At 35.4% G+C, this 27690-nt stretch overlaps 2 protein-coding genes and 1 non-coding gene across 3 annotated transcripts; 2 read left to right on the top strand and 1 right to left on the bottom strand.

Annotated features, from left to right (window-relative positions):
- On the bottom strand, positions 1 to 27666 carry LOC6051380 (glycerol-3-phosphate phosphatase). The gene is made up of 2 exons (XM_001867793.2): positions 27542 to 27666; positions 1 to 821 (listed from the first exon to the last, which is right to left on the bottom strand). The coding sequence occupies exons 1-2, from the start codon at positions 27636 to 27638 to the stop codon at positions 1 to 3; spliced, it is 918 nt and encodes a 305-aa protein (XP_001867828.2). The 5' UTR covers positions 27639 to 27666.
- Positions 13553 to 19937, top strand: LOC6044763 (lipase 3). The gene is made up of 4 exons (XM_001862192.2): positions 13553 to 13730; positions 13795 to 14202; positions 19146 to 19448; positions 19510 to 19937. Exons 1-4 carry the CDS (start codon positions 13611 to 13613, stop codon positions 19903 to 19905), a joined length of 1227 nt encoding a protein of 408 aa, XP_001862227.2. The 5' UTR covers positions 13553 to 13610; the 3' UTR covers positions 19906 to 19937.
- Trnav-cac lies at positions 20070 to 20142 on the top strand. The gene has a single exon. It is a non-coding gene; the product is annotated as a tRNA-Val (tRNA).
- Positions 27667 to 27690: the final 24 nt, after the last annotated feature.

Below are 27690 nucleotides of genomic sequence, written 5' to 3'. Positions count from 1 at the left end.
TTAACACTCAAATAGATTTTTAAAATCCGCCAAACTGTCCGCGTAATAATCCGGAACACACGCCCCGTCCGCCTCCTTCATCATGTCCTCTCGGGACGCCCCACCCGACAGGACCAACAGCCGCTGAAATCCACACCTGCTCCCAAAGGCCACATCCTGCTCCATCATGTCCCCGACCATCAAAACCCTCCCCGGATCACGAATCCCGTACTCCTTCACGACCTGCCTGGCCAGCACTTCTCCGGGCTTTCCCAGCACGATCGCCTTCCTCCCGGTGCTCCGCTCCAGAATGTCCAAAAAGCGCCCCGGTCCAATCAAGTTGAAGCCCCGTCCGGTGTTCAAAACCCGATCGGTGGCCCCGGCCACCAACAAACACGTTGGATCCGTCTTCAAATAAAACTCCGCCCGCAGCAGCTTCGGATAGTTGACGTTAAAGTCCACGTCCACGACGACCGCCCGAACCGGGGCCCGATCGTCCACCGTCCCAATAATATCCCGGAAGTTCTCTTGCAGTGGCTCGTTTGGACCGTCCACCACTTCGAAGCCACCCTCGCGCAGTACGCCCTTGAACGAGTCCGTCCCTAGGCAGTAGATCAACCCCCGGAAGTTGATCGACTTCAAATGTCCGACGATGGACTTGGCCGGGTGGATGAGGTCGGCTGGATCGAGCGTGACGCCGAGGGTTCGCAGCTGGGCGGAGTAACTGGCCAACGAGCGGACGCTGTTGTTGGTGATGTAACGGATCGTTTTGCCGGCGGCGAGGAGTCCGGTGAGGCCGGCGCCCACTCCGGGGATCGGCTCGAAGACGGTCCACAGGACGCCTGGAGAAAAATGAATAAATGCGTTTACAAGTATTTGTAGAAATTTATTTAATGAAAAGAAAAGTCCTATTTTCTATCAAGTTTCTGTCGCTCTACCAATCATTTTTTTTTAAATTTCGATAATTTGATGTAGACGCATGGTTACTAAAAATTTCTACAGAATCCATTGAAATCACCAAGTACCAGGCGTCTACATCAAACTTTTAATATTTCGTCGTTGTCGTGCCATCTTGTCGCACGTGCATTTTGGGCTAAATTGAGCTTAGAACGCAATTTTGTGCAGCTCTCAATGCCTCATCTTTCGATTTCAATCCTGAGCTGTTTTGTTTTTTTGCTTGGACTTTGGAGAAAAACCATTCGGTCCTGTGTAAATATTTATGAGAAATTCAAAGTACACGTGTTTCTGGGGACCCCAAACGTTATGCTTTCCCTCGAGTTGAGCCTTCGCAGTCATTTTTGTCTATTTTTGTAGGTCAGTATTATTGGGCTATCATGCGTTATTGCTTCCATAAAGTTTTTTTTTTTAATATTCCAGAGTAATTAAAAGTCAACATTAAGTTTAACAAGCAATTCTCCATTGTTGTTGTTGTTTGAATAGCGGAAAATAGCGAAAGAAATGAGAATAAGTCGAAAGGCTTAGTGTGATGAAATTGGGTATATTTCCCCTATAGAGAACCGTTTTATGAAAAAAGCAGCCCTCTGTCAATCAGATTCGTTATCCAACTGTCATGAGTTCGAATCCCGAGGTGGAAGATTTCTAAGTGCAAAGTAAGTTTCAGGCACAGTTCATGAAAAGGTTCGTTATGACTTTCAAATGTAATATTTAAATTTTTGCTTTTATCACAGTTTTCTAACTAAGCAAAATTTGAAAGTTTCTTAAGCATAATTGGAAATTTTTCAAAAATATTTGATGAAAATTTTGATATTTACTTATTAAATTGAAATTGTTTAAATTAGAAAAATTTTTGAACAATATATTCATGTCGTAAAATGGGAATCAAGATATAAATAAATCATCAGTTCTAAATTAACAAAAAAAAAAAAAAAAAAAAAGATGAACTTTAAACAGTTTAAAATAAACCTTCATTTTTAAGGAACATATGATCAACGGGCCATTTTACATGATTATTCGAAGTGTCCGCGGGCCACAAAAAATCACTTCGCGGGCCACGTTTGGCCCGCGGGCCATACTTTGGTCACCCCTGGTATAAGATTTAAAGATTTTAAAATTTAACGATTTGTACTTTTTTTTCCAATGAAAATTTTAGGAATTCAAAATTTGGTAAATACCAAAAACAAAGGTAAGTCAATATAATTTCAAAATTTTCATAAATTTGTTTCCTGCTTTAAGTAAAACAACTCCTACAATAAAAATTGCTGGAAAATTGATTATTTCGGAGAATGAAATTCTAGGGAATCGGATAGAATCACACATTTATTTATTTTTTTCCTTATTTGTACTAAAATCATTGAATATGTTTAGTTTTGAGTGCTTCTCAAAAGAAACTGTTTACATTTTATTTTAGTTAAAAAAATCCTAAATTATCACTGTTTATCTTGAAATTTTTTCAAAGGTCCAATAAATCAAATTTACTTTTTTGCTCTTTAAATGATTTAGCATAGCGGTTACAAAAACACCCAAAAAGCAAAGTTCGACAAAAATGGTTTATTGCAGCTTTTCATAAAATACCCGAACCAAGCAATTCTTTGATGGATACTTAAAATTACTATATCAATCATGTTAAATTTGAACAGGTATCACAAAGAATGTATTTTTTGGTGATTTAGAACGTGTCAAAGTATGAATGCTCACGATGCTCACAGATTTTAACAAAAACCCGTTTTTTCTAAAAGAACAAAACATTTCATAATTTTTCTGCAATTTTCAAATTTTGAATATTTTTGAAAAAAAATACGGTGTTTTGGGACAATTTTAGCATAAAATTTTGATTAAGGTTAAAAAGCATATTTTACTTTTATCAAAATTTTATGCTAAAATTTTCCCAAAACACCTTATTTTTTTTAATATTCATATTTTTATAATTTGAAATATGGGAATCAAACGAAACTACCATATTTTTAATAACCGTATTTTTTGCCTTCCTCACCTTACTGAGGAAAGGCTATAAAATCACTCGAAAAACGAACTTTTTAGTTAGACCTCCTAGACCTACCTTCATTTGTACATATCGACTCAGAATCACCAGCTGAGCAAATGTCTGTGTGTTTGGCTGTATGTAGACATGTGTACCAAATCAATGTCACTGGAATATCTTGTCACAGGCTCAACCGATTTTGGCCGGAATGGTTTCTATCGATCCGTCTTAACGTCCCCTAAGTTGCTATTTAAATTCATGCAGTTTTCTCATGTATTTAAAAAGTTATGTTAAAAAAACTGTTTCATATTAAATTAAAATTATGGTAAAAAGGGTGGTTTTTTCATGAAACCTTTACATAATATATATTTTTAGAAAGCATATGAGAAGACCTTTCTTGTGGATTACGAATTTTCAAGATCTGACTTACCTATCTAAAATTACAAGCAGTTTAAAAAATGGTCTTAATTTACATAACCTCAAATGGTCCCGTCTGATCGCCACGAAAAAAGCCTTGTAGAGGGATGCCATTTTCTTGAAAGGCGGTGTCTGTATAATCTTGACAAAAAGTCTGTAGGAAGTCTGTTTTTTTTACTCGTCACTTATTTTTATTAGGACCTCTTAGGTGCTGCAATCACGTTAGGAGAGATCCATAAACCATGTGGACACTTTAGGGGATTGCAATCACTCTTTAAATGAGAGGAAGGCACCAACCACCTAAAGGTGGATTAAGTTACGTTTTTAAATAAAATTATGAATACTTTTGAAAAAAATTACGATATTTTATACAAAAAAAAATAGTATTTTACTTTTAAAAACGTTGGTTGGTGCCTTCCTCACATTCATAAAGTCAATACATTCAGTAAAAATAGCAACATTCCCCCTTAACATGTTTAACAAATCAACACTATTACTCATTTCTTTTGATAGGGTTCGCAGACCTTCAATATTTCTGGCTCATCGGCAAGTTCTGATAAAAAAAAAACCTATCAATGGATCGCATGGAAGATTCAGACAATATTTCTATCACAATATCTGAAATCCGGCATCCAAAAAGTGTATAAATAACACTTAAGTGCCAATAACTTTTGATAGGTTTGTCAGATCTTCGATGTCTTGGGCCCTTTTTAAAGGTCTTTCGATTATCTAACTAACGGTAGGTCGCATGATGGAAATCATTTTTATTGAAATATCTGAGATCCTACCCGAAGCCCACCCCCTGGCTATGGGCTAGTAAGTTTCCAAAATAAATATGAATTTTAGAGAAAATTTTACCAGTTGGTAGACTTTTTATTTCATAAAAATGTTTCTTTTTTGAAAAAACTAATATTTTGCCCCCTCATTTTTCAGGTAAATTTTTGAGTTAACAACCTTAGACATTTTGATTTTTTTAATGCTTAATGCAGTTCTGAAATCTAAAAAAAAAATTTCACGGTTTTGGAATTTTTAAACCTTTTTTTATTTTTGAAATACTAGAGTTTCAATATCTGTGAGTTAAAAAAATATTTTCACATATACCGTCAGTGAGGGTGACTAAGGGTCAAAACACGATACACCTTTAGTAATTTCCTAATAAAAAACATCGAAAATATTTTAGCGTAGAATTGTTCTTAGATTGTTTACTAATATTTTCCCAAAATATGGTGGAAAAAGGTGGAGCCTTAAATGACAATCGAATAAAAAAATGACCCAATCTCACACTTTAGAGGGGGTGACATTGGGTCAAATGAAACTAAAATGATGCTCAAATAGAACGATTTCGTAAAAACTAGTCATCCAACAGTGGAGCAATTCTTTACAAAATCGGTCTTTTTTTAAGAATTTTAATTTTTGTATTTTTTAATCCGGCTGAAACTTTTTTGGTGCCTTCGGTATGCCCAAAGAAGCCATTTTGCATCATTAGTTTGTCCATATAATTTTCCATACAAATTTGGCAGCTGTCCATACAAAAACGATGTATGAAATTTCAAAAATCTGTATCTTTTGAAGGAATTTTTTGATCGATTTGGTGTATTCGCAAAGTTATAGGTATGGATATGGACTACACTGAAAAAAAATGATACACGGTAAAAAAAAATGTTGGTGATTTTTAATTTCACTTGTTGTCACTAAAACTTGATTTGCAAAAAAAAAAACTATTTTTATTTTTATTTTTTTATATGTTTTAGAGGCCATTTAATGCCAACTTTTCAGAAATTACCCGAATGGGCAAAAAAATTTTTGACCGAGTTATGATTTTTTGAATCAATACAATTTTTTCAAAACATAGAATTATTGGTCGCAAAAATTTTTCAACTTCATTTTTCGATGTAAAATTGAATTTGCAATCAAAAAGTACTTTAGTGCAATTTTGATAAAGTGCACCGTTTTAAAGTTAAATCCATTTTAAGGTAACTTTTTTGAAAATAGTGGCGGTTTTTCATTTTTTTTTTAAATTAGTGCACATGTTTGCCCACTCTTGAAAAAAAATATTTTTAAAGAGCTGAGAAAACTCTCTATACTTTGCATTTTTGAACTTAGTTGATACGAGCCTTAGTTGCTGAGATGTTGCCATCAAAGATTTAAAAAAAATAGGAAAATTGATGTTTTCTAAGTCTCACCCACAAAAACCCACCATTTTCTAATGTCGATATCTCAGCAACTAATGGTCCGATTTTCAATGTTAAAATATGAAACATTTGTGAAATTTTCCGATCTTTTCAAAAACAATATCTTATTTTTTTAGATCGAGACTAACATTTCAAAATGGCCAAACATTCAATATTACACCCTTTTAAAATGTTAGTCTTGATTCAAAAAAATTTGCAATATTTTTTTCGAGAAGATCAAAAAATTTCACGAATGTTTCAACTTGAAAACGGTAAACTTTATCAAAATTTCACTAAAGCACTTTTTGATTGCAAATTCTATTTAAATCGAAAAATGAAGTTGAAAAATTTTGCGGCCAATATTTCGATTTTTTGAAAAAATATTATTGATTCAAAAATCATAACTCGGTCAAAGATTTTTGGCCATTCTAGAAATTTTGAAAAGTTGGCATTTGAAAATAGTGTTTTTTGCAAATTAAGTTTTAGTGACAAAAGTGAAATTAAAAATCACCAAAAAAATTTACCGCATATCATTTTTTCAGTGCAGTCGATCAAAAATTCCTTCAAAAGATACAGATTTTGAATTTTCTTATATCATTTTTGTTTGGACAGCTGCCAAAGTTGGATGGAAAAGTATATGGACAAACTAATGATGCAAAATGGCTTCTTTGGGCATACCGAAGGCACCAAAGAAGTTTCAGCCGGATTGAAAAATACAAAAAAAATCGAATGACCGAAATCTCAGAGAATTGCTTCAGTGTAGGGGAAATATACCCTTTCTAATCAAACACCTATCTTCGTCATATGGAGAGTTTGATGCTCGATTGAAGCTCCAAATATACTATTTAGGCTATAAACTTACCAGCAACAGCACCGCCTCGAGTAAGCACGCAAATGTATCCCCCTTACTGGCCAAAAAGATCAAATTTAATGCACTTTTGATCATAATTTCTTCTTTTGCGAGACCATTTCCCATCATTTTGTTGGCACACACATCCACACGCAAAACGAGAGCTTAACTGCTTAACGAAAGTCGCCATCAATATCTTTTCACTTGCGCTAACGTTTTCGAAGACATAAAATTGCTTCCAACTAACAGCAACATGTTCTTTTGCACATTAGTTAGTCACTCACTTGAACAATAATCCCGAAACATGTAAATAATTAGCAAGCACCATCGAAAAACAAACGCGCCAAGTCTTTTGACGTTTGACTTTTGACGACCCATTCCAATCGAAGGCTGAAGAAAACCGAGCGAGAAGCGAAGGCAAATAAAGAACAAAGGGTGGCCACCAACACCACCAGCAGCGCCAGTTAGAGTGAGCCAGTGATGCCAGGGAACTTTCTCTATAATTGCTGGAAGAAAAAAGAACTAAGCTGAAAATAGAAAAATGGGCGTGGCCCAATGCATTCTCGTCTGATTAGAATACATTTGGGATTTTTTTTTAAATGCTTGCAAAAGGAATAGAATAACTTTTAGTTAAAGTGAAAATAAACAGAAATGTTCATAAAAAGTTGCTCTACTCGTTGATGTACTTGGTTTCAGTAAATTTCAAGGAACACTCCAGATTATCCGGTATCATTCAAACACGACCGCTTATTCGGCTTAAAATGGGTATATTTCCCCTAATTTGGAAAAAAATGAAAAAATACCATAAAATTGTACTTTCTAGCAAATTTTTAAATTACATATTATACAAAATGGAACAAAATGTCAATGAAAATGTTATTTAGATTTTAAAAATATAAAATAAACTTTCCGATTAAAAGTTTAATAAAAAAAACTAGAAGGGCAGTTCAAATACCGTACAGGGTGGTCAATAGACGAAATCAAGAAATGAAATATTGAAAAAATCAAACTTTGAATCAAAAGGTTTAAAAATGTGAATAACAAGATTAAAATTAAGCCACCGAATGAAAATCAAAATAAAATTTCAACGAATTTTTGATCTTAGAAGCATTGAAAAAATAGATAATTTCAAGATATTTTAAGAATTTTACAATTTATTTTTGATATTTGCTCACAATTTATCGATATGTGTAAATGAAGGTGGGCCTAGGAGGTCAAATTAAAAAGTTCATTTTTCGAGTGATTATACGGCCTCTCCTCAGTGAGGAAGGCAAAAATGAAGCCATAAAAATAATAATTCCTTTTTTAGATCAGCACTTTTATTTGAAAAGCTCTTAAACACTTATTTTTGACATTTTCAAATGCAAGGCTTAATTCAAAAATTTCAAAATAACGATTAGCAACTCAGTTATGAGCTTTGATAAGTGACGCTGAGAAAAGTCATTTGAAACAAATTTTAAAATTTAAGAGACTGTTTTTCAGCTATCAGCAGTCCGACCGAGTAAGTTTTAGAAAATTTTCTACTTTGAATAAGTGCTTTTCCTTCATGAAAAAATGCAAAAGTTGAACACTTTTCAAATAAAATACCAGGGATGCCTTTTACCTGAAAACGGCGTAATTTATCGAAACAAATGCTGAGCATGAGCATGAGCATGAGAGACCACCCATGGTTGTCCTTCTCCGTTGCTGAACAGGACCGTAATCACCTATCAATACAACTGACCATACGCTTAAACGATCTAATGGTGTTTCCCTTATCAACAGCATGTATGAATGCGTTGAAAAGATAAAACATCAAGATCATTAAAACTAGATCTGAAGCAAATAGGTAACAGTCATTGGCCACCAACGGCGCCCGCCATGTCAGTTTGTAGATCTCGGGGGATTGGGACGGGAATGTTAGTTAGCACAGGTTGCTACAAAGGGTGGGTTCTATACGATATCCACACCCCCACGTGTGCCGGAAAACTACTTCTACTTGGGATTTTGTTAGTGGGAAAGGGTAATGGCCACGATTCATCATAGAGGATGATGATGCGACCCAATAATCAATAAATTTTGTTTAATGATGTGATGTATTATGCATTCTCAAGGCAAACAGTCGGAGGATGCGGATGAGATTATTCCCGGTTATTTGGTGTTGAGTTTAGCATAAATGATTCAATCTTAGACAGCCGGCGTGTTGACCGCGACCCGCACCGTTCAAATTCTCCAAAGCAACTGTCAAACATCGCGAAATCGTCCGGGTCGAAATACACACACAATCGGGGGGAAAACAATGACGGAATCGGCAACGAAAATCCGGCGTGTTGACCGCGACCCGCACCTTTCAGATTCTCCAAAGCAACTCGGCGTAATTTATCGCAACAAATGCTCATGTTAAAAGAATCAAAAACTCACAAAAATACGGAAAAATAAATTTCTTTTTGGTAGTTTTAGGCCTATTTAACAAACTAGAATCATTCTCGTTTGTCTACTTGTAGTTTTCTCACAATTGTGCATTTTTCCTATATTTTTTTTCTTTAAAGTTTTGGGTTATTTTTATTTTTCTATGTTTAATGTTTTTGTAGAATCCCTGAAGATGATGTCAAATACATCGAAACGTCGGAAGTAGAACAAAAACGGATCGTTTTTGATTGATTATTTACGACTGCTAAGCCGAAAACAGCCATATAAAGTTTTTTAGGCAAACTTTGACATCCATCGACACTTCGAACACAATCGAACTTTAGGTGGATTTACCTCGCAAACGATGCAAAATTAATCAAACAAAATTCATCCCATTTCAATAACAAATACTGTTAAAATAACAGAAAGTGTTATGGAATCTTCTTGAAAAATCAATTATTGCATAAGGGTTTAATAAAATTTTATGTTATCATAACAAAATTTGTTATTGGTCTGACTGAAAGATAAAACAACTTACGAATAACATTTTTTGTTATGGAAGAATACCTCCAAATGTTATTGGGATGATCGGATTAGTTGTGAAAATAACAAATTATTTGTTTGAAGAATAACATAAAATGTTATTAGTCTGTTATTACAAAAACAATCCAATAACAAAAAAACATAACGACGAATAACAATTCTTGTAATTAATAACATAAAATGTTATTGGCCTAGTATATTAATGTATCAAAAAAAGTTATTTCCAAGTTATTTCCGTCTGCTCGGGTTGAAACTCGTTTTTCGATTTTTTTTTTTCAAAGGTTTCCAAAAAAATGTTTTTCTCATAAACTTAGCAACACTGCTAAACATGTTTTGGCCTTGCTAGGTGATATCTCAAAGGCTATTTTATTATTTCTTTTTTATCCTCCAAAAATATAAAATAAACATAAAAAGGGGGTAATTTGTTTTAGAATATATTTTTCCACGAATTGTCCTTACCTAGTCCTAACCAGCCAAATTCTTTAGAAATTCCACGCTTATGAATTCTCAAGATTCTGCAATATGTAGATACCATTTTTATAAGGACCATTTTTGTATGGACAGTTGCCTGACTCGATTCCGTATGCAAGAACACTTATCTTGTTTTATCAGTTGTTTGGATATAAATTCGCATATTAATTGTCAATACTGTGTTATTTGATGAAATCTAACATCAACTTTCATTTCAAATTGGTTTAGATGCTGTTGTCTATGCCCAAACAGTTACATAAAATGAAAATATTAGTTTAACAAAACTGAGAAATATTTCACTGAAATATTTCATAGGCGTCCGAAGCACCGGAAAGCAAAGCCAAAATTTATGGTTCTGATTTCTTCAAATTCTAGCAAATTTTTATACAGCTGAACAGCTTATTTGAAACCTAAAGAATGGCATTCACTGAAATTTCAGTCCAAATTTGTGCGATTTGTAAGCCTGTGTCCGGAATTCGAAGCAAAAGTGTCCGGATTTCAAATCAGCTTTTATCAGTGTCCGGAATTAGAAGCACAACAAGCTATTTTAATTTTAAAATTCTGATGGAAAATGGTTAGAAAAGACAAATTTTGCATGCATTCTCTTAAAATTGACAGTTTATACTACAACCTGATGATATTTCTACATTTCTAACTTATTACATGATTTTTTGTCAGGAATGGAGTTACAAACTCCATGTCTGAAGGGTCTGCAAATTCAAGTATTGGACTAACATTCCTACCCTTGTTGAGCCGCAGGCTTCTTGGGAGGGCGCCGGTATTGACTAATAAAATAGGGGTATTCTGGGGTTAAACAGTAAACTTCAGTTAACTTCAGCAGATCTGTCAATAACGGAGTAGCAACTCATTTGGCAGTTAACCGTGCTCATAAGGCTCTCTAGTCAGAAATTTACCAACACATTCAAAGTATGTTTACATGGCAGCTGGAAGTTTGTTTGCATCTAATTTCCTATCTCTTTTTAGCAAAAGTTTTTTGTCAGGCGACCTCAAGCCGTTTTTTTTTTTGGTTGGCCGCCCGGTATATTAGCCAACATGAGTATGTGGTATATCCGAAGTGATTTACCCACTAGCGTGCCCAGGGTGGGGCAACATGGGGCAGTTGCCCCACCATCCTCGGAAATTTGTTCTAAAATTGAGCAGGGGGTGTCCATAAACGACGAAATTTTCAAAACCCTAATATTTTTGCCCCACCTTCCTTGAGGACCTGGGCACGCTAGTGGATTTACCCTTCGTTGTTAAGTGTGCTCCGAATTTTTAATTGAATTGGTGGCGAATTTTGCTTCGGGTTGAGGAAAAAATTGCAGGATCTGTTAAAGAAGAAGTTTTGCTAGCAAGGAAAAGTTAAATTCAAATAGAAACTAAGTGATTCTTTATGTAAACTAATGTCAAAAACATAAACAATGACTTTTATATCCCGCCGTTTGACTTGTGGGTTGGGGTGATCCGGCCAAACAAATCCTAGTAAACTTGGGGTTGCGATGGAAAAAATCATGTCAAATATTTTCGGTTTGTTGATGGAGAAGTGGTGAGGTTTTCAGATAAAAAGAATGTTTTCCGGCCAAAAAGAACCTGTTTCAGGTAATTTTGATGATTTGAGGCCAACCAGTACTGTATGGTAAAGGTAAGTTATGAGAGTTTTTGAAAACTATTTGTTTTACAACTTGCTCATTTTTTGTTCACAGCTCAGCAAAAACCCAAAAAGCTGAATGTTCCGGCGTAAAATTGAAAAAGTGCAACTGGTTTGGTTCCCGGAAGAATTGGTTTGGAGCTGTAAAGATTAAATAACCTGTGGCATTCCTCCTGTGAAAGTTGAAAAAATAGATCAGTTGGATATAAACTAGCGTGAAGAATCGTGTTCAATGATTTCACAGGAATTGCGCAAAAAAAAACCGGATCAAAAAAATGTGGCAAAAATAAAATTAAAAAACATCAATTCTAAACTTGCCGTTTTTATGAAGATATTCTATTGAAAATAATTATCCCGATAGCCTCTCACGATCGCCCAAAGCTCCGCAAAAATAAATAAAAAAATGGAGTTCAATCCGAGATGAGTTGTGTTCGAGTTATAAACATTTTGTTTCTAAAATTGTTATCGTGTTTTTTTCTGTTGGAGGGCAGACAAATTAAAGAAATCAAACAGTTTTACATTTTATTTTTCAAGTATTGGCAAACAAATTTACAATTTCTTTATATTTATATTTGTAAACTGGTTGGCGACAGGATTATTTTGAAGCGCGTTCTAAATTATGTCAATTTTCTTGCGATAACAACCTTTCCAGTTCCGAATTTATCCGGGGACAAAATCATTTCATTTCAAAATTTAACGCCGCGACATTATGCTTCTTGGATTTTTGCTGGCCTGTGAACAAAAATGATCAAGCTGTAAAACAAATAGTAATCAAAAACTCTCACAACTTACCTTTAAGAAACGATACTGGTTGCCCTCCAGACAGCAGAATTCTCTGTAGCAGGTTCTTTTTGGCCGGAAAACATTTTTTTTAACCGAGAACCTAACCAGTTCCATCAACAAACCGAAAATATTTGACATGATTTTTTCCATCGCAACCCCAAGTTTACTAGGATTTGTTTGGCGGGATCACCCCAACCCACAAGTCAAACGGCGGGATATAAAAGTCATTGTTTATGTTTTTGACATTAGTTTACATAAAGAATATGCGTAGAATAATGCAAAAATAATGTTGGCTTGTGATGAATGTTTTGGTTGCCATGACAGAAAAAGCAAGCCCAGTTTGTTGATAGCGGTACGCAGAGCCATAGATCGATCACAGCGGTACGCGAGTGCTACGTTTCTTGAGGGCTGAATTGTCAAACGATCGTGATTTTTACATTTGTTTTACACATTTCAAATATTGTTGTTTTCTTTTTTTTTTTCCTTTGCTATGTCAGAGCACTGACGGCTAAGACCATAGTTGGTCCATCTTGCCAAATATTGTTGTTTCGTTGCGTCAAAGTTAAAAAATCGCTGCGCGTGTGTATATTTTTTATTTTGTTCCAAAAATCTTAAGGCACATAAAGCATTGCGGGCACATTTGTGAACGACGAACTCTGCCAATCGATGCCTCTGAATGCTTATTGAATTTGTGAAAATGTCTAAAAAGAAAACTGGTGAAAAGTGGTTTTGACAAGATAGGGGAAAAAAGAAAATGTGGAGTCTTGTTTTTGTTGCTTGATGTTAATTTTGAAAATGTAGTTTTATTATGTTTCAACGAGAAGAGCTGAGGGACGTGCGGCACAAAATCCCAGGCCGGCGGCACGCGTTCGGTGGGACACCGGGTTGAAAACGGCTAGATCAGACCTGGTGACCGTGGCGTTAAACGCCCGGGAGATGTTGTGAAGTTGAAAAATCGGAAGATTTTTTGGGGCTCAAGAAGAAAAGAAGAAGGTGACGGAAACGCGCCCAAGAAGATGAACAGGAGGAATGAGAAGAACTGTTTTCTGGTGACAAATTCTGCGCTATTTTCTCGATTTCTCATGAGCAACAGAGGAAAAACAGGACTTCAAAAGAAAATAATTAAAGGCATACACTTGTCTGTGCCCTGCCCCGGCACAGTAGCCGCGCTATCCAGGTGACTACTAAGTCACACCAGCTACGCACTGCCCGCGCGTAATTACCCCCAGCTCGCTAGTTAACACTTGCATGATATGGAAAACTGATTGTATCAATTTTCCACATTTTGAAGGGGGTGCTCTCCAGCCTCAGACTTAGTACGTTAAGGGGGACGACGACGACGACAATTAAATCAGTTTAATCAGCGGAGGGTCCGTCACCGCGCGGTCATCAGAAGCATTAGTGCTATGACCGGGGTAAGAAATGGAACTGTCAGCAGCTGCTCTCCAGTTACTTTGTGTGATTTTGGCGCTTTTGGCGAGGAGTTCGATTTGGGCCTCCAGCCCGTTTCACGTGGAGGAACGGGACGCCAAGTTGAGAGTGGTGAGTGAATTTTGGGGTATTTTTTCAAAATTTCATGTAGTTTTAATAATTTTTAAATTTTCAGCCCCAACTAATCCAAAAATATGGCTACAAAATGGAGGAACACCAAGTTCTAACCGAGGACGGTTACCTCCTGGGACTGTACCGAATTCCGGGAAAAAGAAACTCAACAATATCCAAAAACCATCCAGTGCTAATGATGCACTCGTGGTTTAGTAGCTGCGCGGATTATGTCCTAATTGGTCCGGGAAACGCCCTCGGATACCTGCTGGCCGATCGAGGGTACGACGTTTGGTTGGGAAATGCCCGTGGAAATCGGTACTCGCGGAGGCATCAAAAGCTTAAGGTGCGATCGAAACAGTTTTGGGACTTTAGCATTCACGAGATTGGATATTACGATGTGCCCGCGTTGATCGATTATGTGCTGGAGAAGAGTGGAAAGAAAAAGTTGCACTATGTTGGATATTCACAGGTGAGTCCTTCAAACAAAAAAAAAGAAGAAGAAAATGTGATTCAACTAGTTACTAACAAAGCAAAGAAAATACAAAGTGAGAATATAAAAGGAAAATGCTTGAAAAGTGAAACAGGAAGTTCAAATCTTCCACAAAAGGTGTTGAGAGTCAGCTGCTGCCCCCATGAGCGCATTCTAGTTGCACTCTATTCTCGATTTTATGGGCAGTTTTGTGCAACAGATTTTGAGCACGTGCAAACATCAGATTTATTTTTAAATTTTTAAATTAAATATGTCTTTATTGAACTTTCTTATAATAATTACATTTCATTTACATTCTAAGTGGTATGGCTACATGCTCTTCATCTTTGTTATATTTTTCGTTTTCTTATTAACTGTTCACATTCATTTATTTACTTCAAATTGTTTTACATTTTTGCATTAAATCGAATACATTTGGGTAAAAAAGAAAAAAAAATCGCTTTAACAACTAATCCTAACTTAAAACTAAAAAAGTAAATTCATTGAAATATTCAAAATCATTAGAACGAGTAAACTACGAACTGTATTTTAAGATAAATCCTCCAAGCGTTCTTACTTGTTCCGCACGAGTTTTGCAACCACGCAGTGTTGTTGTCATCTCGATGAAAATGTTCAGAAGTTTTTGTGGTGAAAACAGGTCACTACTGCCTTCATCCGTTGATGCTGGTTGGTTTTCCTTCGTTTGCTGACTGAAACCAGGAGGTGTTGTATTCTCTGCAACTTTTTGCCGCTGATTCAACGGCAATGGCTGCAGATTTGGAACCACTCGAACAGATCCCGCTCCAGGTGACGCCAAAGCAGGAAAATCCACGTCCGTGAAAGTTGGTGGTGTTTTGCGACGATTTGGTTGGTGCCTCGTCGTCGCTTGCTGCCGAATTTTCACAAACTCAGCTCGTTTTGGGCAGCTCCGATTCTTGGTAGAATGGTCGCCGCCACAATTGAAGCATTTCGCTTCGATGTTCTCGTTGATTGTTTCGCAAGCTTGAGTTTTGTGCTCACCTCCGCAGGTTGCACAACGACTCTTGATGAAACAGTTCCTTCCACCATGCCCAAACTGCAAACAGTTCGAACACTGTGTCACGTCACGGTGCACTGGACGATAACGTTCCCAAGTCACGATGATGTTGAAAATCGCCCGAACTGCTTTCAGCTCAGACGGCGTTGTCGATCCTTTCTCGAGATGAACCAGGTACAGTTGATCACGATACTTGATGTCCTTGTTGTGTCTCGTCATCTTGAAGACTTCGATCACGTTCAACTCAAGAGTTTTGAGCTCTTCTTTCAGCACACTCACATCCATGTCGTACAAGCCACGGAGGACCTGTTTCATGGGGCGTTTACCTGGATCGTCATGGCTGTAGTATTCAATCTTTGTGTTGTTCAAGAAATCCCGAACGTAGTTGTAATCCTTTCTGGTAGGTAGCAGAATTTTGAGTCCATCAGCACACAAGCGAATGGAAGCTCGTAAAGCACCAGATTTGATAAATCCGGTCAGCCACTTTCGCACCGAATCCGATGACGATGTTTTCACAAAAATGGGTGGCAACTTTTCCCGTCGTTCAAATTCTTCCTTCTCGCTCACGTCCACAGGGAGGGTAGCGAACTGGTTTCCAGACGAATTTTGAGCGTCCTTGCTCAAACTGCCTGGCTTTGCAGGTAGCGCTTCGGCATTCTTTAGCTTCTTCAAATCTGCCGATCCTACTGGTGAGGACCGCCTCTTTTTCTTGCCGTGAGGCATTTTTGCACTTTTTAAGCACTTTTTTGGTTTGTGAGGGACGCACGTCTGACTCGCTTCTCTGCTGATCGCAGACTCAACAAACATCAGATAAAATGAGAGATCTAACTAAACGATGAGAGTTTACGTTCCCACACGTAAAGAAATCGTGTCGATGGGGAACGGTCTGTTCTAAAAACCGTTGACGGGTGCACCCAGAGGGGATGAGCTGTCAAAATTTCCCGTATCGCTCATCCAGCAATATGGCCGCCGATTGTTATTGTTTTTTATAGCCTTTAAAGTCAACCGCAACGTTTGATATTCAAAATAAATGATCAGAAACCAATTAACTTTATAAAAAGTATCTTAACTGTTGAAAAACTAAACATTTTTAATTGAATTTCCAGAAAAAGAACGTGACAACACATGTGACATTTACCCTTTTTAAACCCAGCATTTGGGTAAAGGGTCCAAAAAGTGGTACTAGACCAAGGTATGTAGATTAGTAAGGTAAGGCGGGTTTTCCTGCTGTCAAAATAGAAAGTTAGCACACAACCTGGATTTTATATGGAGATTTTCAAAAAAGTGAATATTTGACCATTTTTCGGGCAAATTTCACCGGATTTTTTTCTGTAGCATGCCAAACTGAATCGAAACACGCTTTAAAAGACGCTTTTTTCGGTTCAGTTTGTCATGCTTAACAACCCTACAGAAAAAAAATCCGATGAAATTTGCCCGGAAAATGGTCAAATTTTCACTGTTCTGAAAATCTTCATATAAAATCCGGGTTGCGTGCTAACTAACTATTTTGACAGCTGGAAAACCCGCCTTACCTTATCTTATCTACATACCTTGCCCTAAGTGCACCACATCGTCACTAGAGACCCTAATAGGGAGACTGATCTAAGCTTGCTAAATCGATCTGGCAACGTATGTTTTGAGCTTGGCAACACTGATAAGTTTTGCTGGGCGTAAAGGCATATGCTCGTTTGGATACGTCAAACTCGCGTCTGTTTGGGTACGTCAAATTCACTTCGTCCAGTCTCCCTATTTAGGATCTCTAATCGTCACTAGGTTCACATTTTCAACACATCCGTTTACGAATGTTTACGGGTTTGTCAACATCACGCCTTTCTTGATTTAGTAACGCCTAGTCTGTCAAAAGCATGCAGGACGCAGTTACTGTTTTGAAATACAGAGAAGCCTCTTTTTTCTAATTTGTTGACACGGAAAAGAAAATCAAAATGAATATAAATTTGCAAAAAAAAATAGAAAATTTTCAGGAAAAAGCTTTTTTCATTGGTTGCCAAGTATTGAGAACTACATTTTACTTTTGGATTGTGCATGCATTTTTATTGTTATTGAATTTTGCATTTATGTTTAATTTTGTTAAAATTTTCTAGAAAAATTCTAGAAATTTAAAAAATTAAGAAACTTAAATATTTCTTGAATTTTTAAATTTCTATGGTTTTTTTAATTCTATTTTTTTTTTAATTTCTTGATTTCTTCAAACTTCTTAAACTTAATCGAATCATTTGAATTTCATTGTTTTATGTTATTCTTGCATTTTTCAAATTTTACTTCGAAGCTTCCTAAAATTCTTGGATTTTATTTAAATCCTCATTTTTGTATAATTGTTAATTTCTTAATTTTTTTGGTAGTAAGTTTTAAAATCTTATGGTCTCACATTTTTTATGAAACTAGGTTATTTTTAAATAACAGGATTAGCTTCTAAACATTTTTGTCACCGCTAGCAAACAAAAATTATACCTTTTGATAAAGTACGCTTGAATTACTTTTTGATGAAATTTCCTGAATTTCTTGGATATCTAGAATTTTTTTAAATGTTCAATTTTATTATCTAAAGTTTTATTTAATTAATATAATTTTCCGAATTTACAAACAAAAATAACACCACTTTCAAAGTACACTTGAAATATTTTTTTTAATTAATTATTAAATTTTTCAAGTTAATTTTTTTAAATTTATTAAATTTGCTTGAGTTTTATGAACTATTTGTATTTTGTGAAAATATTTAAATTTATCAAATTTCGTCAATTCCTAGAAATTTAAAATTTCTTAAATTTTATTAAATTATTTAAATTTGTTGATTTTTTAATTTCTTCAATTTAAAAGTTTTTTAAGTTGTCTGTGCCACTGCTTACAAGCAAAAATTAGTCCTTTCGATAAAGTACGCTTGAAATCCTTGTTTATAATAATTTTAATTTCTCGGGTTTCTTTAATTTTTGAGAATTGTTTTATCAATTTCATTAAAGTAACTATCCAATTTATCAAAATTTATCGAATTTTACTAAATTATTTGAATTTAATAAATTTCTTGAACTATATTTTTTTTTAAATTTCGTCAATTTCGAATTCATTTGAATTTCTTGATTTTTTAATACTTTTTTTAATGTTCAAATGTTTAACAGAATTTTAAGTGCCATCAAATGAAATAATTTAAAATGCATTCCCCTGCGTTTATAATCATTTTTAATATGTTTGGATTAATCCAAAAATCTTTGGAATTTTGTTGAATTTTCAATGTACAAAAGATTTTTTTCAACTTTTTTTTTTCGTCAAATCTTACATTTTTTGAAGACTTATGATATCATATCAACTGTACGAGTGTATCCAGGTTTTTAAGCGAAGATGGCATTCGAATGTTGAACGTCCGAAATGTCAAAATCGCGCAGTAGCACCAACATTAGAAAAAAAATGCGGCTGTCATGCCATGGCACACTTTTTTGTAATGTTGGTACCACTGCGTGATTTTGACATTTCGGGCGTTCACCATTCGAACGCCATTTTCGCTTTAAAAGCTGGATAATGCATTTAACAATGGTTTTTTCACTGAAATGTTGAAATTCTAGCTTGTAGTTTAATTTTTTGTTTCATTAAGGGTGCACAGCAACCAAGGAAGTTGTTGTCTTCTTATTCCAAAATTGTCAAACTTACGGACCCAATCCTGCAGGAATCTGATTGTAAAAATAGTCAAACTTTGTTGTAAATAACTACGAAGACAGTAATTTAGGGGATGAATAAAAAAATAAATCGATAGTTCCCGTAGTTTTGAAGATACTAAAATGTCTGTAACAGAATTCTGGGTGCAAAAGCTATGGTTGATGTGTACCGTTAATGCATTTTCAATCAATATCAAGTAATAAAGTTGATTGAGTTTTTAAATTGATTCCCTTTCCTCCACCAGGGCACCATCGTCAGCCTGGTCGCCCTCTCGAGCCGTCCCGAGTACAACGAAAAGGTCATCCAAGTGCAGCTGCTATCCCCGGCCGCGTACGCCTACCGCTCCCTTAGCATCGTCATGAGACTCCTCGCCTACATGGCCGAATCCCTGGCCGGCGGATACACCGCCTTTGGTTCCCACGAACTGCTACCCAACTGGCGCTACCAGTACGAATTCTACCGGGCACTGTGCCCCGCTCCCCAGCAACTGCTCTGCCGGATGTTGATCTACGAGGTGGCCGGAGCGAATCCGGACCAGCTGGACACGGTGAGGCCTTCCGGTATTCTAAATTTTCTAAATTTTCTAAACTTTCCAAATCAATCATCAGAAGATGCTCCGCATCTTCCTAGGTCACTTCCCGGCCGGTTCCGGCATCAAGCAGTTCCTGCACTACGCCCAGTACATCCGCGAGGGCATCTTCCGGCAGTTTGACTACGGGGACGACCGGCTGAACCGAGCGGCGTACGGAAGCGCCACCGCGCCGCGGTACAACCTAACCCGGGTCTCGACGCCGGTGTGGACGTACTACGGGCTCAATGACAATGTGGTCAACTATCGGAACGTGCGCCGGTTGGAGCGAGAACTGCCGAATCTGGCCGGCAGCTACCAGGTTCCGGACGAGCGGTTCACCCACGCCGATTTCATACTGAGCAACAACGTGAAGCGCGTGCTGTACCGGAAAGTCATCCGGAACTTGGAGGCCGCGGAAAGAGGTGCCAATTAGTGGGGAAGCAATAAATGTTTACAAACTGCCAACTGGTTCTGGTTTGCCTATCTGTCAACTACCCTAGCCAATCCGAGTAGGTTATTTTAAGCTTAGCCTCAAAATAAAGAGTCTTGTCAAGCCGTCGTCACTAGTACGGCTTTGCGCACCGCTCTCATCACCCAGTTTCCGTAGTGTAGTGGTTATCACGTCTGCTTCACACGCAGAAGGTCCCCGGTTCGAACCCGGGCGGAAACAGAATTACCTTTTTGTTTACTTTTCATTAATCTTGCGAGAGAGAGATGCATTTTTGCTGCATGGGTTGCTTCGGGTTTCGTTTTGTTTTGTTTATTTTTAGATCTCACAAGTTATGATCAACTGTGGCAATTGCCACAGTGTGAACTGTGGAAAAAAGGGAAAGCGCGTGATTCTAATGGGAATTTCTTTCTTCAATGATCTGTTTAGTTCGACTTTGTTAGACTATAAACAATTTATTCGTTTTTGTTTGTACAAAACAAAATATGCTTATCTACTCACAACTAAGAAAAGATTTGCAAAATGTACGATGCATGGAATGCTTGTCGAGCTTAAAAACTACCTGATATTCGATTGTTAAAAGTAAAACGCATTCCAACTGGACGGAATTGGTTGGTCAAATTTGAGATTCTCGCTAAAAGGCACTTTCTTTGTAATACTTTTTAATAATAAAAAAAACTAACTTTATGGACGAACTCTGCTAAACTTTAGCAAGCATCTACGGAGTTTTGGAGTGTTTTGATTCTGATTTGTTCAGATCTTGTCGCAGATTACAGATTGTAGAGATATCTGGCAAGGATAATACTTACCATCGTTCCCAGGAAGGCCACCATAGACATGCTTTGAGGGGGAGCTCCACTCTAAAAAAAAGTGCAAAACATGTTAATTTAAAAATTCAATACTTTTGACAATAGATTGTATCTTAGCTAAAACAAAACATCTAAAAATAATGTCAACCTCAAACAATTATTGAATAAACACATTTCAGGAGTTTTCTTTTTTTTAAAAAAAAAACAAAATTTTCATTTTTTGCTTTTTGGGTGATTTGAATACCCCTGACTCAAGGCGGTTCTAAAAACACCCAAAAAGTAAACATTTGAAATTTTGTTTATAGGACCTTTTCAAGAAAAACTCCAGATTTTTAAGATATTGTTTTATTTATCTATAGATATATCAGTTTTAATGTACCAGCCCCAAAAAATTATGCTTTTGCCAATAAGTTGTTGAATATGTTTTCCCTTTTTTTAAATGGTTTTTAGTTAGTTTTTTCATTTGGAAAAAAAATCTAAGCATTCCCAATGAAAGTTTTCTATGTTTTCGCAATGTTTAAAAAGATTTCTTATTTTGTATTTTTAAAATTACAAACATTTAGAGTGCTATAGTCATACTAAATGATGAGATGAGATTTGTAATCAATTTGAAATCTTTACCAAAGTTGTAGGTACTGACTGTTCAGATATTTTTTTTCTCAAATCATTAACATTGAAAAAATTAAAATTTATTGGCATAATCAGCGACGACGTTACGACATTTTGTTGGAAATCTGTAGTTTTTTGTTAAAAAAATCAATAAAATCAATCTATGAAAAAAAAATTAGCAAACAGTCATAAAAGACACACACAGTAAAAAATTGTGCAAATTAGGAAGCTGTAATTTTGGAAGGTTGAATATTAACTCTTTTATGATGTAATTTTACCTCAATTTAGACTGAAAAAGTGGCATTACACCAGAAAAGTGGTAAAATTACACATTTCTAGAGGTAAAATTACATCTTTTTTCGAACATAAAAGATGTACCCCTTCCCAAATGTAATATTACCATGATTTTTTTTTCTGTGCACCAGAAACCAGTTTATGATCATTTTTAACCACTTTTATGCAAAATATGGAATAATAAAGGAGCTATTAGACTATGGCAAACAAAAAAAAACGCACTTTTTGTGTTTGACAGTTTGCCAAACTCGCAATCCAAATGTATGCAGACTGACGTTTCTGCAAAGGGAGCGTTCTTTTATCACGTAACGCAAAAAAAATGTTTTTTTTGACAACCTCCCTCCCCCCCCCCTCGCAACCAAATTTTAAAAAATGTGTGGAGCGTAACACGGCCTCCGACCAGCCCCCCTCCCCCACCTCCCCTCCCCACAATTGCATTACGTAATAAAAGAACGCTCCCAAACAAATGCAGGCAAACAAACAGAGCAGGCAAACTGTCAAACACAAAAAATTTCGAGTTTGTTTGTTTGTTTGCCATGATCTAATAGCTCCTTTATTTGTCGTAATCTAATCGAGGTTTTTAAGCGAAGATGGCGTTTGAATGGTGAACGCCCGAAATGTCAAAATCACGCAGTGGTACCAACATTACGGAAAAAGTGTGCCATGGCATGACAGCCACATTTTTTTTCTAATGTTGGTGCTACTGCGCGATTTTGACATTTCGGGCGTTCACCATTCGAACGCCATCTTCGCTTAAAAACCTGGATACTGTGATTCGATGACTGTGGCCCTGTATGGCCAAGCTGTCAAACAAGATATTACACTTTCTGTCAAAAAAGGTCGTGAACGAAAAATTTAAAAATTTTGATATAAATTTTAAATTGAAAAATAATGTGCTTCCAAATTTTGTTGCTTGGGACCAGGGTTACCAGGTCAAAATTCAAAAAACCTGGCAAAGTATCGATTATAAATCTGGAAAAATCTGGCAGACAAAAATCTAACAATTCTGAATGGTAAAGGAGAGGGAAGATAAGATTAAATTCAAAAGTTTGTAGAATTCAGATGTTTTAACTGGTGTTATGTCCTCAAAGTTGTTGAATAAACGTTTTATTAAGGAAAATCACACTCTAATTTGTTTAATTTTTAATTAAATTAGTCAATTTTAATCAAAAAGTTGTTCAAAATGGTCATAAAGTGAAAAATCTGGCAAAATCTGTCAATATCTGTCACAGAGAAGGGTGAATCTTTATTCTGGCTGACACTTGAAAAATCTGGCATTCCCAGATTTATCTGGCAACCTGGCAACCCTGCTTGGGACCATCCATAAACCACGTGGACACTTTAGGGGGGGGGGGGGTAGGTAAGCGATTGTCCACACTCCATACAAAAAAGTTTTTTTTTGTATTGACAATTGTCCACGAAGGGGGGGGGTTTGAGATTCCCAAAAAAGTGTCCACGTGGTTTATGGATGGTCCCCTTATATTCTTTCCGATTAAACAATCATAGAAATTTCTAGGGTAATATTGGAATTTTAAATAAATATAAACTTTAAAATCTGGAATAATTATTGTGAAATGGCCAAAATGCCTGAATAAAATTAAAGGATATTCACTCTTTTTTTTTGTATATTGTTTTTTTTTTTATTTATGGTAATAACACATCCGATTAAGTGGGTAGATTTTATATCAGAAAACATTATATTACAAAAGAAAAAAAAATACACATTTTTATGTGTAGTTCCACATTTCCCATATAAATTTAGGTAAAATTACATAAAATAGAGGTAATATTACATTTTCTGACTGTTTAAACAATCGAGTTGAATCAATTTTGCAGTTTATCAAATCTTCAAACTTTTGGAAAAATCAATGCTCAGTTCCACCATCCTGAATTTTGTTACTAAATTAAGAGAACAACTCTCTTATCTTTAGATTCTCCAACATCTGTTTCTATGCCGTTTATTCAAGTTCAAACTTATTCCATAGCATGCAGCTGTACTGATGGAATCGAGAGGAACGAGAGTTACTCTCTTGCTCACTGTCTTGTCCCGAGGTTAAAAGTGCTTTATCAACGCTGACTTTTGACATACACTCAACTCCCGGTGGTTGGTCACTTTTTCGTTTGACACTTTTTTAGTTTGTACCCCGTTGGTTGGTCAAAGTCAAACTAAAAAGTGACGAACTGTCACTTTTTACACGGCGCTCACGCACACTATCAAAACAAACGTTTGATAGTTTGTGTGAACTCCGTGTAAAAGGGGTGTCAAACTAAAAAGTGACCTCGTTCGTTTGACAACAGTTGTTGTCAAACCATCGGGGTTTGAGTGTACTTCTGTTTTGATTTTTATAGTAAAATGCAATTAAATATTTGATTCAAGACAAAATTTACGAATGGTGCAAAGAAAATATAAATTTTTGCAAATAAAATACAGATAATAAATTTTAAATACTCAAAAAACCACATTCTACCCTAGAGCAGTTCTCTAGGATTTCGGTCATTCGATTTTTTTTGTATTTTTTAATCCGACTAAAACTTTTTTGGTGGCTTCGGTATGCCCAAAGAAGCCATTTTGCATCATTAGTTTGTCCATATAATTTTCCATACAAATTTGGCAGCTGTCCATACAAAAATGATATGTGAAAATTCTAAAATCTGTATCTTTTGAAGGAATTTTTTGATCGATTTGGTGTCTTCGGCAAAGTTGTAGGTATGGATACGGACTACACTGGAAAAAATGATACACGGTAAAAAAATTGGTGATTTTTTATTTAACTTTTATCACTAAAACTTGATTTGCAAAAAACACTATTTTTAATTTTTTTATTTTTGATATGTTTTAGAGGACATAAAATGCCAACTTTTCAGAAATTTTCAGGTTGTGCAAAAAATCTTTGAACGAGTTATGAATTTTTTAATCAATACTGATTTTTTCAAAAAATCGAAATATTGGTCGCAAAATTTTTTCAACTTCATTTTTCGATGTAAAATCAAATTTGCAATCGAAAAGTACTTTAGTAAAATTTTGATAAAGTGCACCGTTTTCAAGTTAAGTCCATATTAAGGTGACTTTTTTAAAAATAGTCGCAGTTTATCATTTTTTTTAAATTAGTGCACATGTTTGCACACTTTTGGAAAAAATATTTTTGAAAAGCTGAGAAAATTCTCTATATTTAGCTTTTTTGAACTTTGTTGATACGACCTTTAGTTGCTGAGATATTGCAATGCAAAGGTTTAAAAATAGGAAAATTGATGTTTTCTAAGTCTCACCTAAACAACCCACCATTTTTCAATGTCGATATCTCAGCAACTAATGGTCCGATTTTGAAGGTTAAAATATGAAACATTTCCAGAGTTTTTTTTGAAAAGGACCAATAAACTATTGTCTTTCATATGTTTATAGGACCTAATCAAAAAAAACTCTAGATTTGTGAAATTTTCCGATCTTTTCGAAAACAATATTTTCAAAATTTTCAAATCAAGACTAACATTTCAAAAGGGCCAAAAATTCAATATTACGCCCATTTAAAATGTTATTATTGGTTTAAAATTTTTGAAAATATTGTTTTCGAAAAGATCGGAAAATTTCACAAATGTTTCATATTTCAACATTGAAAATCGTATCATTAGTTGCAGAGATATCGACATAAGAAAATGGTGGGTGAGACTTAGAAAACATCAATTTTCCTGTTTTTAAACCTTTGCATTGCCATATCTCAGCAACTAAAGGTCGTATCAAAAAAGTCCGAAGAAGCAAAATATTGAGAATTTTCTCAGCTATTCAAAAATATTTTTTTCAAAAGTGGGCAAACATGTGCACTAATTTAAAAAAATGAAAGCTTCGACAATATTCAAAAAAAGTCACCTAAATATCGATTTAACTTGAAAACGGTGCACTTTATCAATATTTCAGTAAAGTATTTGTTAATTGCAAATTTGATTTTACATCGAAAAATGAAGTTGAAAAAAATTTTGCGACCAAAATTTCGATTTTTTGAAAAAAAAATAGTATTGATTAAAAAATTCATAACTCGGTCAAAGATTTTTTGCACAACCTGGAAATTTCTGAAAAGTTGGCATTTGATGTCCCCTAGAACATATCAGAAAAAAGAAAACAATAAAAATAGTATTTTTTTTAAATTAAGTTTTGGTGACAGAAAGTGATATTAAAAATCACCAAAACAAATTTTACCGTGTATCATTTTTTTACAATGTAGTCCTTATCCTTACCTACACAGCAAAAAATCCGATGGTAAAATCGCATGCAAAAGCATGCACATCACCTTCGTCAAAATAAACACTTAATATTACACACTGCATGTACATTTTTTGCAAACACAAAAAAAAAGTTGCAATCGACGGGATTCAAACCCAGCACCAACAGTAAGGACTGGCGCCTTAGCCCATTCGATTATAAGATCGATGAAAAGCTGTAAGGATAAACGCATATATTAGCTTGACATTTCGGTCAAGTAGGTTACCCATACTGATGGGCTACATATTTCAGGGTGTAAAATCACATAAAATTGCATAAAATAATGCAATTTTTATTTTACACCCAGGCCTTCTACACGCAGCTGGATTACTACTTTTTTAGCTGTGTACAACTTTGCCGAAGACACCAAATCGATCAAAAAATACTTTCAAAAGATACAGATTTTTGAATTTTCACATATCATTTTTGTATGGACAGCTGCCAAATTTGTATGGAAAATTATATGGACAAACTAATGAAGCAAAATGGCTTCTTTGGGCATACCGAAGGCACCAACAAAGTTTTAGCCGAATTAAAAAATACAAAAAAACGAATGACCGAAATCCTAGAGAACTGCTCATAGGTGGCAGTAAGTAAGCTTTTAAAGCATTTTACTTGCATTTATTCATGCGAGGAGGATGGTTTAAGTTCCGTTTTTAAATAGACAAACGTATAGTTTTGATACTTCGTTTCAACTGGAAATGGCAAAAAGTTAATAATAAGTGAATTTAAAATATTTATTAGGATTCATAATGTCCCCTTTCAATTATTGCCCTAGAAATAGTCTTTTCACTCCAAAACCTTTAATTTAAAGGAAGTGACTAAAAAAGTATTGAGTGAATTTAATTTAAAAAATTGTACAAAATATTACAAAATTATTCAAGAGTTAAAACATGATTTTCAAGCAAATATGCGTGAGATTCCCGACTTTTTGACAAAAAATCGCAAATTCCTGACTTTTCCCCGATTTTGGGCGGGGTTTGACTTTCCCGATTTGCCGACTTAAGTGGCCACCCTGGTCTGGGCAATAGAGTTTGAGTCTGGACTGTACCTAACATTTTGTGTGGATTTTTTTTGGTAAATCGCTTCACAAAAAATTGTCTTTCGTAATAGCTTGAGTCATTGCCATGATTTTTGATAGAAGACACTTACAATATTTTTACAAAAATCTAGAATCTGTATCGTGAGAAAGAAACTTCTGATCAACACAATGATTTCTTCGGCAAAGTTGATACAACTGGAATTAAATATGACTCATTTTGACACAAACAAAAATTTTGAAGATTTTGGAGAGAACAAATTTTTTTTTCAGAAGTTTAAAAAATGGGCAGGAATAAATAGGTTTGTAGGTATATTGATTATCAACTTAAAAAAAATCAAATATGAAATGCCTAATGTTTCAGCAACTATTGATTTTTTTTAAGCTGAAGGCAATAATTAGATAAAGGCGGAAATTTGCATTTTAACCCCCTTTAATTTATTTTTAAATATTTTGAAATCAGGTTTAAATTTGATTTTATTTTTTAACCATCTTCAACATCGATGTGGGAGCAAAGCAACAAAAAAATTAAACATTTTAGATGTTTTTTTTTTTTAAATGTGTTTTCAAAACAGATTCTTGTTTTTTTTTCAATTTTGTGTCCCCACCATCACTCACCATCACAATCCGTCAGCACGCAGTCGAACGAGTCGAGAAACTCCTTCCGCTCCTGCTGGGACAGCTCCAGAATGTGCCGAATGCGCCGGGAGGACATCGCCAAGGAACACGTCAAACCACACCAACCGCTCTCGAGCAACTGATCACCA

This window comes from Culex quinquefasciatus, chromosome 1 (assembly GCF_015732765.1).
Source record: "Culex quinquefasciatus strain JHB chromosome 1, VPISU_Cqui_1.0_pri_paternal, whole genome shotgun sequence".
In the NCBI taxonomy this organism is placed as follows: domain Eukaryota; kingdom Metazoa; phylum Arthropoda; class Insecta; order Diptera; family Culicidae; genus Culex; species Culex quinquefasciatus.
Note: the sequence above shows the minus strand (reverse complement) of the source record. Positions and strands in the feature narration are given on the sequence as shown.